The following is an 18275-nucleotide window of genomic DNA, read 5'->3' on the forward strand; positions in this document are numbered from 1 at the left end:
TTATTTTCTCCCATTTTTTAATATTTTTTTCATATTAAATTATGTTCCATACCTAAATATTTGATGTTAAACGAAAGCCCTGTTTCCCCTAAATAAAATGATATATAATAAGTGTTGAAGTGTTGGTGCATTTAATATGAAAGAGGTGAATTACGGTTGGACAGACATATAGCGCAAATTCCAGTTTTTGTTTACGTTTTTTTTGGATCACAACTTGTACATTTGGCTGCGGTCTTAAGGGGTTAATATATTATTTTATTGTTATTTTGGAAGTGGAGTGTCCCTGTAAATATTACCATTATTTACACGGCAGTTTTTTTTCCTTTTTATGTAATTTGTACTAAGAAATTAATAAATTGGCAGAAGCACACACACCTGCCATCATATAACAAAGAATGACTCTAAATGTTCGCTTTTATTTTGTTGAACAGTTTCAGCTTGAGTTGTATACACACTAACTAAAGTATTACTGCCAGCTATGTTCTGTGTAGGCGTCCATTTTACCGAGTACTAGTCTACGGCAACATGGCCGCTACGCTGACATCGTGATAGGAAATATTTACGTCAACTACTTACAACTCCGGCTGAGAAGGTCTCCGTTGCTAAGCGACTGTAGCAGAGAAGGACAGCGGGAACTCCAGGCGCTTCTGTTTGGTCCGACAGTGAAACTGTTCCGTGCGTGTACTTGCTTTTGGTAACAAAGGTTCCTGAGGGTTTTAGTGCTCTGTGTTCTGACAGTGGCTGGAGAGTACAGTTGGTGCTGACATGACCCAGTCTGTTGTAGTGCAAGGTGAGTTATTTGTAGTCAGAAGAATAGAAAGATAAACAAAAAATATTAAAAGCACAGTTTTATTTAGTGTGTGTGTGTGTGTGACAGTGATAGGAACATGTGTCAGTTCTTTGCTGCTAGATCACAGGCTGTATATGGACCCAGTCTAAATGTGCATATATTGTAATAGTGTGACAAACTGGAAGTTTTTCTAAAACCATATTGTGTTTCATTTGTTGCAGTTGGGCAATGTGGCAATCAGATTGGCTGCAGATTCTGGGACCTGGCATTGAGGGAGCATGCAGCTGTCAACAAGGTAACCCTGCCCTCACTGGGTGGGCATTTGCTGAAAAAATGGCATTTGCTGAAAATGTCACTAAAAGAGTTTATACTGTATGTCTTGACAGTAGTAAAAAGGGCAGACATATTCTGAAAATATGAAATAAAAAAAAAACTGATCATTTTTAGAATGTTCAACATGTGATCTTTTGTTTTAAATCAATATTTATTATTTTTATTATCGTGAGCACATACTTAGCAGTGTGAAAACACGAACAATGTTCAATAAAGGGCAACATGACCACAATATTGTTATAAGCATCCCCCTCCCCCCAGGAATAAAAAGAGTGGATTGTATTATGAGTACCTCTCAGAAAAATGCTGTAATACTTATACAACTGTGCTGTGGTGGAATCTCGGTAAAAATAAATTTAGTAGGCCGAGATTACCACGTGGCATGTGTACGTGCATATGCTGACGTATCGATCAGTTGGTTGCACGAGGCAAGATACGATCAGTAGTGTACGGAGCATGTGCAAGAATACAGGATATAGTATTCCCCCTCCTCCATTGTGCTGGACAAGCCATGCGGTCAAACAGGAAGTTAATTCTTATTTGTGTTGATTGGTTAAGAGAATGTGCGGGTGGAGCTTAATATGGGAGGAGTTATATGCCTATATAAGGAGCCTGCACTATTGTCCGGGGCTCAGAACTTGCTGTATTTTGGTGACATTAGTCCCTCTGAGTCCCGATCGGTGATCCAATAAAGAATCTCTTCCTTCCTGAAGAAACCTGTGTCCATCTCTCTGTGCTTGGCTTCCGTCAGTTTCTCCGGTATCATTTGGTGCATTGGCCGGGAAGCTCATCGTTCAACGGTAGCTGAGAGGCAGAGGCGTGAGACGGTCTATCTTTGCCCACGTTCTCTACGGCTGCACCCCTGAACTTCTGCGTGGACCTCCCTTCGTCTCGGCGCCACTGGTCTGTTGTCCAGGAGATCATCGGCCTCTACGTGAGAAGTGCTGGGGTGTCCCCGTCGATGAGTGTGAACTCAGGTTCAGGAACGAGGAGGTAAGACAACTGCTGTTTTAGACGGCAGGACCCACTAGGGGTATACCGATTGTGCGGTAGGCCCAAAGGGGTTTTGAATCTGTGTATCTGCCCCCTCTGTCGGAGGGAAGGAGCGAAGGCGCACCGCTCGATCGAACGCTCTTTAGTCAGACCGTTTGATTTGGTTAGTCAGGCGGGGTCCTGTGTAAATAGCCCTAGCCGGACACCGGTGTCTTGTCTAGACTAGCGTTCTAGGGTGTATATTACGTTCGCTAGGTCGGAGGGACCGGGAGACTAAGCGGCGCCTGTGTAAATTCGGTTCGCTAGTTCTCATCCTATCTGGGCTAAGTGGGAAGGCGTGTAAATTTGGAACCCACTAGACTTTTGATAGTGCGACTAAGAGGCGCCTGTGTAAATTCGGTTCTCTAGCTCGCTATATATGTGGTGATTGGGCAGTGTGGCTAACCAAAACGGGTGTATATAGTTTTAGGTAGTCCATTCAAGGTACTGGCCAATAGTTTAGTTGGGAATTGTAAATGTGTTAACGATTGTTTTAGTAAAGTGTATATCTTGTTAGATAGCGCGAGCTCAGCCGTCTAGCGAGAGTGTTAATAGTGTGTTGCTGTATTATAGTGCACGGTACCATAACCCTGTATATTTACTGACATTGTATATAAGTACTAATCATTGTCGTCTAATGCATGTTTAACACCATAACCACTAATAATTGTATTGTGACCTTAACTTGTGCTTTGACCTATGCTAACCGTACTGTAACCGCTATTTGTAAAAGACGATGTTACTGGGGTGTGTTATAGACGGGTAATTCGTATATAGAGAATTATAGCGTGGGTGACTGTATAGTTACGCCAAAGGGCATAATATTGATTATATAGTGACTGGTGTAACAGCTGTGTGTGTACGGGAATTCCCTGAGTGTTTATTGTGTACGTTTCACTTGGTAACCGTACCACGTGGTGCTGTTGCCAGGGGAAACGGGTGTGATTGTTGAATAGTACGCGTGTATAGTATTCGTTGTCAACGACGTTCCATTGTTAAGTATGGGTGCGTCGCAGTCAACGATTCCGGATCCCTTAGGTTGTATGGTGAAGAATTTTAAAAAGGGATTCAAAACTTGTGATTTTGGGGTTAAGATGTCTCCTGTGCGTTTAGTTACTTTGTGCACTAGGGAGTGGCCTACTTTGGTTGCGGCATGGCCGCCACGTGGCAGTTTGGATCTAACTCTGGTACAGCGCTTACACGTGGCTGTATCAGGTAGGCCTGAACTTTACGGCCAGTTTCCTTATATTGACTGTTGGAGACAGGCCGTAAATGACTCGCCAAAATGGCTCCAGACATGCCACGAGGAGCAGTGTCGCCTCATGGTAGCTAGGACTTGTTCGTCCACTAGGACTGGTGTTAGGCCCATTTTGGACACGCCCCCTGAGTCCGAGATCCCTTTGCCGCCCCCTTACTTTCCGTTAAGAAGAAGTGACGCAAACGCAGGAAGTCCTGCACCCCTCCCCTCATTACCCTCATCCACTTCCGCTTCCTCCTCCAGTACAGGATCCACCCCCCCTCGTACTAAATCTCCCCTTCCGGAACCAGAACCCACCCCCATTAGAAACGAATATCCTGATTTGGCGCCACTTCAGACTTCCGGTCAAGCTTCATCTAGCTCGGCTCGAAGTGTTTTATTTACGACCTTTTCCCAAAACCAACCTCCCACATCCCCATACCCTATCTCTCCCCGACCGGAACCCATGACTGACGCCTCTCTACGTAGCCCCATCCAAACCCGACAGTTGACTGGTGCCCAACAATTAAAGCACTATCAGATGCCTCTTCGCCTAAATCCTGGGTCAGCTTATATCGATGCCGCAGGTCAAATGGCACACGCTGACCCAGTCTTCGTATATGTCCCATTTACCACTACCGACCTTTTAAACTGGAAGACCCATAATTCCTCGTATACTGAGAAACCACAAGCCATGACTGATCTGTTCACCTCAATAGTACAGACGCATAATCCGACATGGGCTGATTGCCAGCAGTTACTAATGACTTTATTTAACAATGAGGAAAGGACAAGAATAAATCAAGCAGCCATTAAAGCACTAGAGGATAGAGCCCGTGCTTTGAACCAAGCTAATCCAGCAGCATGGGCCGCAACACATTATCCCAACACTGATCCCGATTGGAACGTAAATGGTGCTGATATGGTTCAACTCAGAGCCTATAGAGACGCTATAATTGCTGGCATGAAAGCAGGAGGAAAGAAAGCCATTAACATGTCGAAGACAGTTGAGGTGATTCAGAAAAGCGATGAAGCGCCCAGTGTCTTTTATGACCGATTATTGGAGGCATACCGCTTGTATACCCCCTTTAATCCGGAAGACGCAGACAATTCCCGAATGGTTAACTCCGCCTTTGTCAGCCAAGCATACGGAGATATTAAGCGCAAGCTACAAAAGTTAGAAGGGTTTGCAGGTATGTCCATCACCCAACTAATGGAGGTAGCAAATAAGGTCTATATGAACAGGGATACAGAAAGTAAGAAAGAGGAAGAGCGCAAGATGCGTAAAAAGGCTGATATGCTAGCGGTAGCGATCGCAGGCGTAGATAAACGGGGCCCAGATAGAGGCAATAACAGATGGAGTAGGGAGCCTTTGAGTAGGGATCAGTGCGCGTATTGCAGGGAAGAAGGGCATTGGAGGAACGAATGTCCGCAAAGAGAGCAGTACGAGAGAGACCAACCCAGGGCAGGCTACGGAAACTTTAGAGGCAGAGCGAGAGGTAGAGGAGGCCCCGGAGGGAGTAATGGTTATAGAGGGAGTAATGGGAACAGAGGAAGTGTTAGGGAAGACAGGTATATTCCAGCAGCGCAAAGGTCCCGCGATAGAGAAGGTAGGGACTTCGTAGGATTGGCTGACACGGTCATGGAGGACTATTGATACCGACCGGGCTCCATCCCCCTTGGTCGAGCGGAGCCTATGGTCGATGTATCAATAGGGGGAAAAAGGAGTGCGTTCATGATCGACACTGGTGCTGAACATTCAGTGGTGACTAATCTAGTTGCTCCTCCATCTGGAAGGACTATTACTGTGATAGGAGCAACTGGAAGAAGTGCTGAAAGACCGGTTCTTAAAAGTCGACTCTGTACACTGGGAGGCCACGTAGTAAAACACCAATTCCTTTATATGCCTGAATGTCCAGTCCAATTGCTGGGACGTGATATGCTATCAAAATTACAAGCGCAGATTACGTTCCTACCAAATGGAACAACATCTTTAAAGTTTAATGGACCTTCAGGTATTATGACTTTATCCGTACCAAAGGAAGAAGAGTGGCGACTTTATACAGTGTTGACTAGCCAAAACCCTAGGAGTGATGAGACATTATTTAACATACCAGGAGTTTGGGCAGAGAACAACCCACCAGGACTGGCCCGCAATATTCCACCTATAAAAATTGAACTGAAACTTGGGGTTTATCCAGTGAGCCTAAGACAATACCACATCCCACAGAAGGCTAAGAAGAACATCCAATCCTATCTGGATAAGTTCATACGGTATGGTATCCTAAAATTCTGTACTTCCCCCTGGAACACCCCATTGCTGCCTGTTCAAAAGCCCGGTACAGATGAGTATCGACCTGTGCAGGACTTGAGAGCAGTCAATGATGCGGTTGTTAGTATACATCCAGTTGTACCCAATCCATATAACCTGCTTGCTTTAATTCCGGGCGGGGCTACTTACTTCACAGTCTTAGATCTCAAAGATGCCTTCTTTTGCCTCCGAATTGCCGCAGAAAGTCAATGTATTTTCGCTTTCCAATGGGAGAACGCTGTAACGGGCTCAAAACGCCAGATGACTTGGACAAGACTGCCCCAAGGGTTTAAAAATTCACCTACCCTATTTGGTTCAGCCCTAAGTCAAGATTTATTGGATTTCGAGTCTATCCCAGGAGAATGTGTATTGTTACAATATGTAGATGACTTGTTGATAGCAGCAGTTACAAAAGAAAAATGTCAGCAAGCAACGCACGATCTACTACATATTCTCTGGAAGGCAGGATACAAGGTGTCTAGAAAGAAGGCTCAGTTGTGTTTGCCAACTGTCAAGTATCTGGGATTCCATATCTCTGAAGGTCAAAGGATTATGGGGCCAGAGAGAAAAGAAGCTGTCTGCCAAATACCAATACCCAAGAATAGAAGACAAGTGCGAGAATTCTTGGGGGCAGCGGGCTTCTGTAGGATATGGATTCCCAGCTATGCGATACTAGCAAAACCTCTGTACGCAGCCATCAAAGGTACAGAGCACGATCCCTTCTTATGGACCCAAGAACAGCAAACGGCATTTGAAGATGTGAAGAAGGCTTTGATGAGTGCCCCAGCATTAGGTCTACCTGATCACACACGACCATTCTACTTATATGTACACGAGCAAAGAAGAATGGCTGTGGGAGTATTGACACAGTACTTGGGATCATGGCAAAGACCTGTTGCCTACATGTCTAAGCAACTGGATGCAGTGGCCAGCGGACTTCCACCTTGTCTAAGAGCCGTAGCCGCCCTGCTAGTAGCTGAAGCCGATAAACTCACTCTGGGTCAAGAACTTTATGTACGAGTCCCACATGCAGTACAGACGTTGTTGGATTACAAAGGAAATCATTGGTTTAGTAACAGCCGTATGACCAAGTATCAAGCAATGTTGTGTGAAAACCCAAGAGTGCATTTAGAGACTGTAAACACCTTAAATCCAGCTACCCTTTTGCCACAACCTACTGAAAGTCAACATGATTGTTTGGAAGTAATGGATGAAGTATTCTCAAGTAGACCAGATCTTCGTGATTTTCCCATCCAGAACCCCGATGTTCAATATTATACCGACGGCAGTAGTTATGTGAAAGAAGGGATCCGCTATGCAGGATATGCAGTAACAACAATAGACAAGGTGATAGAAGCTCGGCCACTGGCGAAAGGAACATCAGCACAAAAGGCAGAATTGATAGCACTAACACGAGCGTTACAATTGGCTGAAGGTTTAAGAGTAAATATCTATACGGACTCTAAGTATGCGTTTTTAACCACTCATGCCCACGGAGCTTTGTATAAAGAAAGAGGACTACTGAATTCAGAAGGCAAAGAAATCAAGTACGCAGCTGAAATCCTACAACTATTGGAAGCAGTGTGGGAGCCGAAAGAAGTCGGTATTATACATTGTCGAGCGCATCTGAGAGGAGATGGTGATGTAACCAAGGGAAATCGGATGGCAGATAGTGCAGCTAAGCGTGCTGCCGAATCAGGAAGACAGGAGTATGTGGGGCATATAGCTGCTCTAATACCAACCCCACTGTCTCAATGGACTCCAGTTTATACAACTCAAGAAGAGGAGTGGTTAAAGACTGAACCGGGAAAGTATTTGGAGAACAAGTGGTATCAGCTAGAAGATGGAAGAATAGTCATACCAGCATCACTAGCAGTAGAAATTGTCCAAAATTATCATAACGGGACACATTCTGGGAGAGACAGTACTGAAGAATCTCTCAGGAAACATTTCTACATACCAAGATTGTCCAACTTGACTCAGGCCATTGTACGCAGATGTGTAACGTGTGCTAAGAATAATGCAAGACAAGGACCAGTAAAGCCACCAGGAGTCCAGTTTATGGGGGGACTCCCCATGTCCGATCTACAAATAGACTTTACAGTGATGCCTAAATCGGGTGGACATCGTTACCTGCTGGTAATTGTGTGCACCTATTCAGGCTGGGTAGAAGCATGTCCTACTCGTACAGAGAAAGCAGGAGAAGTTGTGAGATTCCTGCTACGAGAAATAATACCCCGATATGGACTACCCTGTTCTATAGGATCGGACAATGGTCCAGCTTTTGTTCACCAGTGCCTACAACAACTGACTCATATGCTTGGTATAAAGTGGAGGCTTCATACTGCATATAGACCCCAGAGTTCTGGTAAGGTAGAGAGAATGAATAGAACTATTAAGAACCAGTTGGCTAAAATGTGTCAGGAAACCCAACTTAAGTGGAACGTTCTCTTACCTATAGCTCTATTGCGAATCCGCAGTACCCCTACCAGAAGGATGGGCCTCTCTCCTTTTGAAATCATGTATGGGCGACCACCTCCCGTACTTGGTAACTTAAGGGGGGATTTGAGTCAGTTGGGAGAAGGAATTACTCGGCAGCAGGTTGTAGAGTTGGGTAAGACTATGGAGGAGGTACAGAAATGGGTACAAGATAGATTACCTGTGAATATTTATCCCCCTGTTCATAGTTATCATCCAGGAGACCAAGTGTGGATTAAAGAGTGGAATAATGTACCGTTAGGGCCCAAGTGGAGAGGTCCTTATGTTGTTCTTTTGTCTACCCCTACAGCGATAAAAGTAGCAGAAGTGACTCCGTGGATACATCACTCCAGGGTTAAGCCAGCAGCAGTTGATTCTTGGCAAGTTACAGCAGATCCAGAGAATCCCTGCAAGATCCGGTTGAAACGCACTACTCAGTCGGAGTAACGAGGAATTATTGTGGATTACAAATTTTATTGTTACAGGTGTGAGTGAGAAGGCCATAATAAAGCCTGTCCGCTTACCAACACATAGTGTATAAGCCAGGAAAGTCTCGAAGGGACACCTGTGAAGACGAGCAGAACTCCATTCCCTGCAGCCCTCACATCCTGGAAGCTGAGGTTCCATCGCACGGACGAAGACTGAGGATGACGGCGAAAGATGTGCTTTTGATTGTGTTTATTTACATGTGTTTTTATATTCAGGAAGGTAGAGGTACCGACACTCCTAGCTGTGAGGTATGCATTAAGACTACGAGAACAGGTAACCATATTTCCCAAACCCTAATTTGGCATTCACAATACGAGTGTAAAGGAGATGTATCGAGATGTAGATACTTAAATATAGACTATAGTGTGTGCCATTTAGGAGTAGGAGAACCTAAGTGCTTCAGTCCAGAGTATCAACCTCGTACAATTTGGTTGACTCTCAGGAATGGAGATCCTCAGGGGACCCTAGTTAATAAGACGGTGTTAGAATCCGTACATTCTTCGGGTGTTCTGCTATTTGATGCGTGTAAAGCGATATCGAGTGGTAGAAAGCCGTGGAATGTATGTGGGGATCTTAGATGGGAGAGGACGTATGGGTCTAATGATAAATATATTTGTCCCAGTAGTAAAAATAAATATGTAAGTCCTAGATGCCCAAATAAAGACTATAACTTTTGCCCATATTGGTCTTGTGTGGGGTGGGCGACTTGGGGACAGACAGTAGATAAAGACATGATAGTGACTAAGTTGCCGACTAGCCCTTATTGTAAGTCTATGGAATGCAACCCAGTCCATATACTTATTAATAACCCCGACAAGTTCCTAGATAAGTATGGCAATTTATTTGGGTTTCAGATATACGGGACGGGTTTAGATCCTGGGACATTATTGTTTATAGGGATAGAGACTGATACGGTATCCTCCCAGACTCATCAAGTATATCATTCCTTTTATGAAGAGATGAGTATAGATAATAAGATCCCCCATAACGCTAAAAACCTGTTCATTGACCTAGCTGAAAGTATTGCCGGTAGTCTTAATGTTACCAACTGCTATGTGTGTGGAGGTACTAACATGGGAGACCAATGGCCTTGGGAAGCAAAGGAGGTAATGTCCGGTTCTGAGGCAGTTGACCAACTAATATCTACACAAGCCGATTATCATATGAGTGTTAGAGGTAAATCTGAGTGGAGATTAAAGACCTCCATCATAGGTTATGTTTGCATAGCAAGGAAAGGAATAATGTATAACACTTCTGTAGGAGAATTAACTTGTCTAGGGCAAAAAGCTTATGATGATGATACAAAGAATACAACTTGGTGGTCGGCTTCAAATGTCTCAGAACCATCTAACCCGTTTGCTAGATACGCCAATTTAAAGGATGTGTGGTTTGATCTATCTATCACATCTACCTGGAGAGCCCCAGCCAATTTGTACTGGATCTGTGGTAAGAAAGCCTATTCGGAGCTGCCACAGGACTGGGAAGGGGCATGTGTGTTGGGTATGCTCAAACCATCCTTCTTCTTGTTACCGATTGAAACAGGTGAGACTTTAGGTGTTAAAGTGTATGATGTGAATCATAGGAAGAAAAGGGGACCCATAGAGATAGGCACCTGGGAAGATAATGAATGGCCTCCCCAGCGTATTATAGACTATTATGGGCCAGCCACGTGGGCTGAGGATGGTACCTTTGGTTATAGAACCCCTATTTATATGCTCAACCGTATTATAAGATTACAGGCGGTGGTTGAGATTATCACAAATGAGACATCACAAGCGCTCAATCTTCTAGCGAAGCATAACACCAGGATGAGGACAGCAGTCTACCAAAATAGATTAGCCTTGGATTACCTATTGGCAGTAGAGGGAGGTGTATGTGGGAAGTTTAACCTAAGCAATTGCTGTCTTCAAATAGACGGCGAAGGGCAAGCAATAGCTGAGCTTACTAGCCATATGGTTAAACTAGCGCATGTGCCTACTCAGGTATGGAAAGGGTACAATCCAAGTAGTTGGTTTGGTAGCTGGTATGAGTGGTTTGGAGGGCTTAAGGCAGTGGTAGGTGGAGTCCTACTGATTTTACTGTTGTGTCTACTCCTACCGTGTCTTATACCCCTAGTAGTTAGGTCTGTGCAAAGCTTGATAGGAAGTATAGCAGAGAGGAAGGCTGCTGCACAGATAATGGCGATATATAAATATAAGGCTCTAGATCAGGGAGAACCAATGCAAGAAGATGAATGTTGAAGATTCACATCATAAGATAAGTCTGGTCTGGTTCAAGGTAACTTGCGGTGTAAGCAAAACTAAGGTTATGTGATGCCTCAAGTAATTGTAAAATATCAAGAGGCATCAAAGGGGGGAATGTGGTGGAATCTCGGTAAAAATAAATTTAGTAGGCCGAGATTACCACGTGGCATGTGTACGTGCATATGCTGACGTATCGATCAGTTGGTTGCACGAGGCAAGATACGATCAGTAGTGTACGGAGCATGTGCAAGAATACAGGATATAGTATTCCCCCTCCTCCATTGTGCTGGACAAGCCATGCGGTCAAACAGGAAGTTAATTCTTATTTGTGTTGATTGGTTAAGAGAATGTGCGGGTGGAGCTTAATATGGGAGGAGTTATATGCCTATATAAGGAGCCTGCACTATTGTCCGGGGCTCAGAACTTGCTGTATTTTGGTGACATTAGTCCCTCTGAGTCCCGATCGGTGATCCAATAAAGAATCTCTTCCTTCCTGAAGAAACCTGTGTCCATCTCTCTGTGCTTGGCTTCCGTCAGTTTCTCCGGTATCAGTGCAACACCCAAAAACGTAAATCACACTGTACAACATATCTTTATGAAAATAACGCAGAACAAAATAAATATATGCTGTATGAATATCTGGAAATGCAGTCTTATAAAGTATCCACAAGAATATTACGAACATAACTTAAAGGGTCTTTCTAAGCAATGTAACCACTTCAGCACCTGTTCTCAGCCAATGAATACAGTTTAAATCCTGTATGAATTGGGATGAAAATCTAGTAGTATGAGCTTTATTGTAGCAACTCAGGTTAGAGGAACTGTGGGTGCCCAACACAGCAAGGTTAGTGGCAAACAATTTGTAAATAGTTTTGAAAAATTACTGTACTTCTGGTCACCTCTACAGGACTCATAGTAACACTACATTGGATGACAATGATTGCCTTCTACACTAGGGGAGGTTTATTCCAGCACTTAGTAACACAGTGCTAGGATGTGAGTGCTGGTTCAGCCCAGTTATCACAGCCAGGCAGCATAACTCAGAAAAGGAGGGAAGCTTCTTCTGATGCAGTCTTGGGGCTGGGAATTCTCCTTGGATTTTGGTCCCTTATATGTCTTGTCAAACCAATCAATAATCTGTTTGCAAAACCCTTACAGTAGCCTAAGCACCATCATAATTACTATTACGAAGACCTGTAGTGGTTATGGTATATATTGTCACTGCAGCTGGGACTATTAAGTGACAAGTGTAGAAACAACATTTATTGATAAACTCACAGTGGTGGAAAATGAGCAGGCTTGTTGTATGGTGCTCAACAGCTGAATGTTAATCCCTTGATGGTGCTTGAGTGATCTGGCTGAAGCGAGAAATTATTATTATTATTATTATACAATGCTCCTTTTTATTAAAAAAAAAAAAAAAAAAGTTTTATAGCTGTTAATACACTTAGAAGACAGCAGTAACCATACAATGTTAAGATAGAACTTCCTTCATTGAGAGAATGATGTCCAAAGCTGCACAAAACTGATATTGCTTAAAGGGACCCTATAGTCACCCAGACCACTTCAGCTCAAACTGATATTGCTTAAAGGGACCCTATAGTCACCCAGACCACTTCAGGTTTTAACCCTTCAGATGCAAACATAGCAGTTTCAGAGAAACTGCTATGTTTACATTTGGTGTTAAGCCAGCCTCTAGTGGTTGTCTTCCGAAAAGCCACTTGAGGCGCATCGGCAATGATTGAGGCATATTATTATATTATGCCTCAATCACGCAGAGCATCTGTAGGAAAGCATTGAAAAATGCTTTCCTACGGACACTTTGAATGCGCGCGTGGCAGTGCCACGCATGCGCATTCGGCTCCTGTGACGTTGGCGGGGGAGGAGAGGTAAGGGAACCCTGCGCTGGAATTAGGTGAGCTACTGAAGAGGTTTTAAACTTCAGCGCAACGGGAGGGGGACCCTGAGGATGCCCCCAACCTCAGGGTCCCCCTCCCGTTGCGCTGAAGTTTAAAACTATAGTGTCAGGAAAACCGATTTGTTTTCCTGACACTATAATGTCTCTTTAAGCATTGACTCCCTAAAGAAAGACGACGCTGAGGGACTCCTGGCAACACAACTACTACTGCTGGCCGTGGTTGTAATGGTTGTTGTGTTAAAAGTGTACCTATTACAGTACATATAACGTGTGGTGTTTTAAAGAGCATAAAATCACATCTGTACACTGTGCTAGCAAAATTTCTAGCAATTGTTATTATTATTATTATTATTATTAAATGGGATAAAGAAAACATTATTAAAAATAGTGTTTTTTTCTACCATTTGCCCATCAAATTTCTGGCATTGAAGCAAGAAGTATAAGCATTGAAAGAATAGTATAACACCCACAAAGCTGACAAATTGGGCATAACCGTGCTGGATCTTAGGTGATAAGCTAATAACTGAGGTCTGCATAAGAACCATTGATAGAGAGCTATTGACACAGTAAAATGGCTATTGGCTGGCTCTCATAATTCAATGTTGTCAGTGGCAGTGTGCCATTTTATTTGTAACCCATATCTGCATAGATATGTGCGTTCAGAAAGTCACACTGCTGGTGTAATATATTATTCAATGGTGCAACTTCTAGAAAGGTCATGGTTTCTCTTTTAATTTGGCAATCCTGTACTGTTCTTGGCTCACCTAGATTTAGTCTTATCTTATTTTAGAACACAGATTTACATTGCATGTAATAATTTAACTCCAGAGGTCAACACCTATCATACCTTAGTTTGTTTGGAATATTCCCAAATTAATTACTTGCAACCCACAGACCAAACCAAAAAAATTATATAGGAATATGGGTTTAGGGTAAGCATGTGTGTGTCTAATTTTTGTTTGAATAACGTAGGACCACCTTGACTCTTAAAGGGAAAATTAAAGCACATCTGTCTTTATTATTTTTAAAGGGACACTATAGGTACCCAGACCACTTCAGCTCATTGAAGTGGTCTGGGTGCAGTGTCCCATGCCTCTTAACACTGCAATTGCAATAATTGCAGTTTTTGATGAACTGCAATAATTACCTTGCAGGGTTAACTCCAGACAACCACTAGAGGGACATCTGGGTGGGTAGGCGACTTTTGCATGAGGACATCCAGCATCGCCCATAACCCCATAGGACAGCATTCTAATTCGATCTCGCCGCTCTGCAGTCGTCAGCGGAGGAGTAGTGCTTGCAGAGTCTGATCCAGCACCAAGGGACATCGGTGCTGAAATCAGGTAATGATAACAAGATTTTTAACCCCTTCTGCACCATGCTGGAAGGGGGAGGCTGTGAGGGAGTATGGCACTATAGGGAGCTATAGTGCTAGGAAAACTACTTTGTTTTCCTAGTACTATAGTTTCCCTTTATATAAAGTAAATACTCTCAGTTTAGATGCAGAGATGTTTACTAATGTACCTCTCAGTCTACCTCTTCTTTTTGTTTCCCCCTTTAGACTATACCAGGGCTCTCCAAACTTCAGACCTCCAGATGTTTCTAAACTACTATTCACATGATTCTCTAGCTTTCTGTTTCATTCAGAGAATCATGTGATTAGTAGTTTAGCAACATCTGGAGGACTAGAGTTTTGAGAACCCTCAACTATATCATAGTAAACCCCTCTAATGTTCTCACAGGTAATACAAGTTGAGGCATCAAATACATACACAGTTTGTGGCATCATGCACACTTTAACACACCAGCTGTTTAACTGATAAGACTGGCACATGCATATGTAATGTCCCATAGAGCACACTCATCCACATCTTCATCCTTAAATGCATAAATAAGCAAATGCCAATGTTGGGTTAAATGTTGCAAGCTGTGGATTGAATATCTGAGTGTGTATGTATATATGGCTGCATCATTGCATATTTACATTTTTTACCTTTGGTTCACATTTGTAGAACATAAATAGAAAGCATATTGTTGTTGAACTCTTTGATGCTGTCATTTAGGTGAAAAATACTAATGTAAAATCTACATTTGATGTTACAGAAAGGAATTTATGATGATGCACTATGCAGCTTCTTTAGAAATGTTGATACAAGGTAAGCTTTAAAATCGTCTTGATTCTTTTTTTTTTCTATATTATATGTTCAATGTGAGGTGAATAAATATGTGTAACTAAAAGAAAGGATTTGTTTGGTGTATTCAAGTACAGGCATGATAAAAACCGTGACACGCCCGGCTCCACTTTACCAGTTAGGCTAATGTTAAAGTGAACGTCTACATTACCCTTTCCAACTGGATGATAGTGATAGGCTGGGAGTGCAGCTCTGATATTTGCCACCTCCGTGCCATTAAACCATACATTATGAGATTTGTGATGTTACCCAGGTTTTAAAACATGATCTGCCCAATTTGTCTATATGTGTATATTTTATGCAGTTCTTGTAATTTAATGGTTTTGATTGACATAGTGTAACAAAGAATTCTCCCCCATTGCTTTGTTTTTCAGAGCTGAAGCTGGCAGTGCAGATATTCAGAAAGGCAAAATCTGCTCACTTAAAGCCAGAGTAAGACCTGCTTGAATAACATGGAACTAATTGTCTTATATTGCGTATAAATATAAGCTGACTAGAACTGACAAAGGAACGAATAATATACACAATGTAATGACTAACCAAAACGCTTAAAGATTACAGTCTGAGCACCAGCACCAAACAAACTTTAGATTAATGCCCTACAGCAGCCTTCCCCAAACTCCAGCCCTCCAGATGTTGCTGAACTACAACTCTCATGATTCTTTGAATGAAATAGGCTGAGAATCATGGGAGTTGTAGTTCAGCTTTGGGGGAGCCTGCCCTCCAGTTTTGCTTTTCATTTAGGAGTCAAATCACTTTATTTCTGCAGCTCTACCCTTCTTCCTTGAATATGACCTACACACCTAAAAAAAAAAAAAAAGCTTCATTTTCAAACTTTAGCATAGTGTATTTACTTTAGAAGCTCTTATATCCTACTCTGTTAATCATCTGCTTGTGCTAGACAACCTCCTGTTTGAGAATCTAGATAAAGTTAGATAAAGAGAGGAGAAATGAAATAATAATGAAACTTGCAGGCTCTCTGCACTTTAAGATAAGCACATTCCATGACAATGGAAGGATATTATTGTGTTCATTTATTTTGTAAAATATTCAGTCTGTGATATTATATATTTGTTTTGTTAATCTTTTTTTCATGATTTTATAGCTTCCAAATGTGCACACTTTGTCCATGAAGCATTTGATTGAACGCTGTCCAGCATGAACAAGGAAGTTTGATGTTTCCTTTTGTTTTTACTCTATTTAATGGATGACGTTTTTTTTTTTCCAGGCTGTATTAATAGATATGGAAGAAGGAGTAGTGAATGAGGTGCTACAGGGACCTCTCCGTGACTTGTTTGACAGTAAACAGTTAATTACAGATGTTTCTGGTTCTGGAAACAACTGGTAAGAACAAGAATCTTTCTTGATGTTGTAAACAACCTTTGGACATATTTTATATAGTTTTATGGTATAGAACGCCCTTCTGAAGCAGCCGTCTTGGGTTGATTTACATACCTATTTCTCGTTACTTAAAGGGTCATTCTCTAATCTGTTAACTGAGCAGGGAATCTTAGGCTAAAATGCCAAATTGGATAAATTCTCCTACTAGGTTATTTTTCCAACGTGACTATTTTGTCCCAAACAATTCCAAGTTTGGCAAATGTCTCTGCTTTGTATCATGGCAGTATCAGAATGAGTAAGGAGAATAAGACTGGTGATCGACTCTAAAGATTAGTGAAAATCGATGCAGCAAAAGCCAAAAGTTATGCATCCAAATGTTTTGAAAAGGCCATAAGTTTGATTTTTCTTTAAAGGCAAGATAGCCACTAATGTATACATCTTATACTACCACCACTATTTTTTTTTTTTTTTTTTTTTTAACAACATAAAACACCAAATATATTTGCAATTTTATGCAAATGCATTTATAGTTGAACAAAATTTTTTTAAACATAGCCTTTTCAAGTAAATTTAAATCTCCTTTCTGCTAGTTTACTAGAAGTCCTAAATATATGTTGCTATGAGTAGAGAAGGTATTTAGGACATTAAAGAATTGTATGAATATCTCAATGAATGTAACCTAACCTCTAATGCTGTGCACATTTTCTATTTATTCACATGTATGGATTTTCCTTTGAGTATGATTTTATTTAACCCCTTCATAAGAAAACACCTGTATACTACTTTCATAAATTAGTATGGAATTAAAACTGTGTATACATTATATTCTCTTTATTTTTTTATATCAATCTTAATACATTATTATTTAGCAGTAAGGATTGATTTTCATAACATTTATAGTCTAAATGAATATACTCCCGCGATTGTTGTATTTGTTTCAAACAATCTTCCTACATTTACCAAAAGCATTTTTGGCATTACTCGACAGGGATTGCTTAGGTATGGAAAGGAGAGGAATTACGTATTCTTCCTGACACATCACTTTTGCCAAAAGGTCTGGAGGTCTGGCATTGCCAGACTTTTGGAAATAGCACCAGCTGGCAGTACTCCAGCAGATCCTGGAATGGCATGTCCAGACCACAGTTAAACAATGGATAGGATTGGAAAGGGAGGGTTACAGGGAAGCATTACCCTCACTGTTTTAGAACTCTGAGACCAAGATCCCACCCACATGCCAGTAGGGAAACCAGCAGCACAAATTCTTATCTTACATCACAAAAGTTCGCTTAGTGCTAAATACCAGGAGTCAATTATACATTTTTCTCTCTGTGGTACCTAACCCCGGAATGTCTTCATAAGATAGGTCTGGTGGTGTACTACAGTGTTGGAGGTGAGGAGAGGATGTAGGTTCAGTTAAGCACTTCTACTGGGACTGTCCATGTTTAACCTCATATTGGTGAATGGTCAGAGAGACACTAACTGAGATTTAAGGCAAATCACCAGCCTTCGTTTTTGGCAATGTCTCTCTACCTCGGCAGGACCAGCATAACATTGGAAAAGGTAAGTTGAGCTGGTACCGTGGCTTTAAATGGTTGTGGGGGGTGTCAGAAGGTGGCCTATAATGAGTCATTCCTATGTTGTGGCGCTGGGAAAAAAAAGGGTGACCGAGCCGCTTTACTAACCTTATTTTTTTTATTTTTTTTTTTATTTAAAAAATCTCTGTGTGACATGCATTTATGTTTCCATTGTTGCAGGGCTGTTGGAAATAAACTCTATGGTGGTCAGTATCGTGAGCAAATAGTTGAAAATCTGAGGAGGACAGCTGAACACTGCGATTGTCTTCAGTGTTTCTTTGTTATCCATTCCATGGGAGGAGGTAAGATAGTGTTCCATGGCTTCACTGAATTATTC

The 18275-nt window shown here is 42.0% G+C and overlaps 1 protein-coding gene across 1 annotated transcript in view; it reads left to right on the forward strand.

Annotated features, from left to right (window-relative positions):
* The first annotated feature begins 643 nt into the window (after positions 1-643).
* Positions 644-18275, forward strand: part of TUBE1 (tubulin epsilon 1) — a 31063-nt gene continuing 13431 nt past the window's right edge. The window contains exons 1-6 of the mRNA XM_063443508.1: positions 644-790; positions 1012-1085; positions 14935-14987; positions 15398-15455; positions 16252-16367; positions 18119-18240. Of these exons, the coding sequence (XP_063299578.1) occupies positions 766-790; positions 1012-1085; positions 14935-14987; positions 15398-15455; positions 16252-16367; positions 18119-18240 (448 nt within the window). The 5' untranslated portion in view covers positions 644-765. The remainder of the gene's footprint in view (positions 791-1011; positions 1086-14934; positions 14988-15397; positions 15456-16251; positions 16368-18118; positions 18241-18275) is intronic.

Source organism: Pelobates fuscus, chromosome 2 (assembly GCF_036172605.1).
Source record: "Pelobates fuscus isolate aPelFus1 chromosome 2, aPelFus1.pri, whole genome shotgun sequence".
In the NCBI taxonomy this organism is placed as follows: Eukaryota; Metazoa; Chordata; class Amphibia; order Anura; family Pelobatidae; genus Pelobates; species Pelobates fuscus.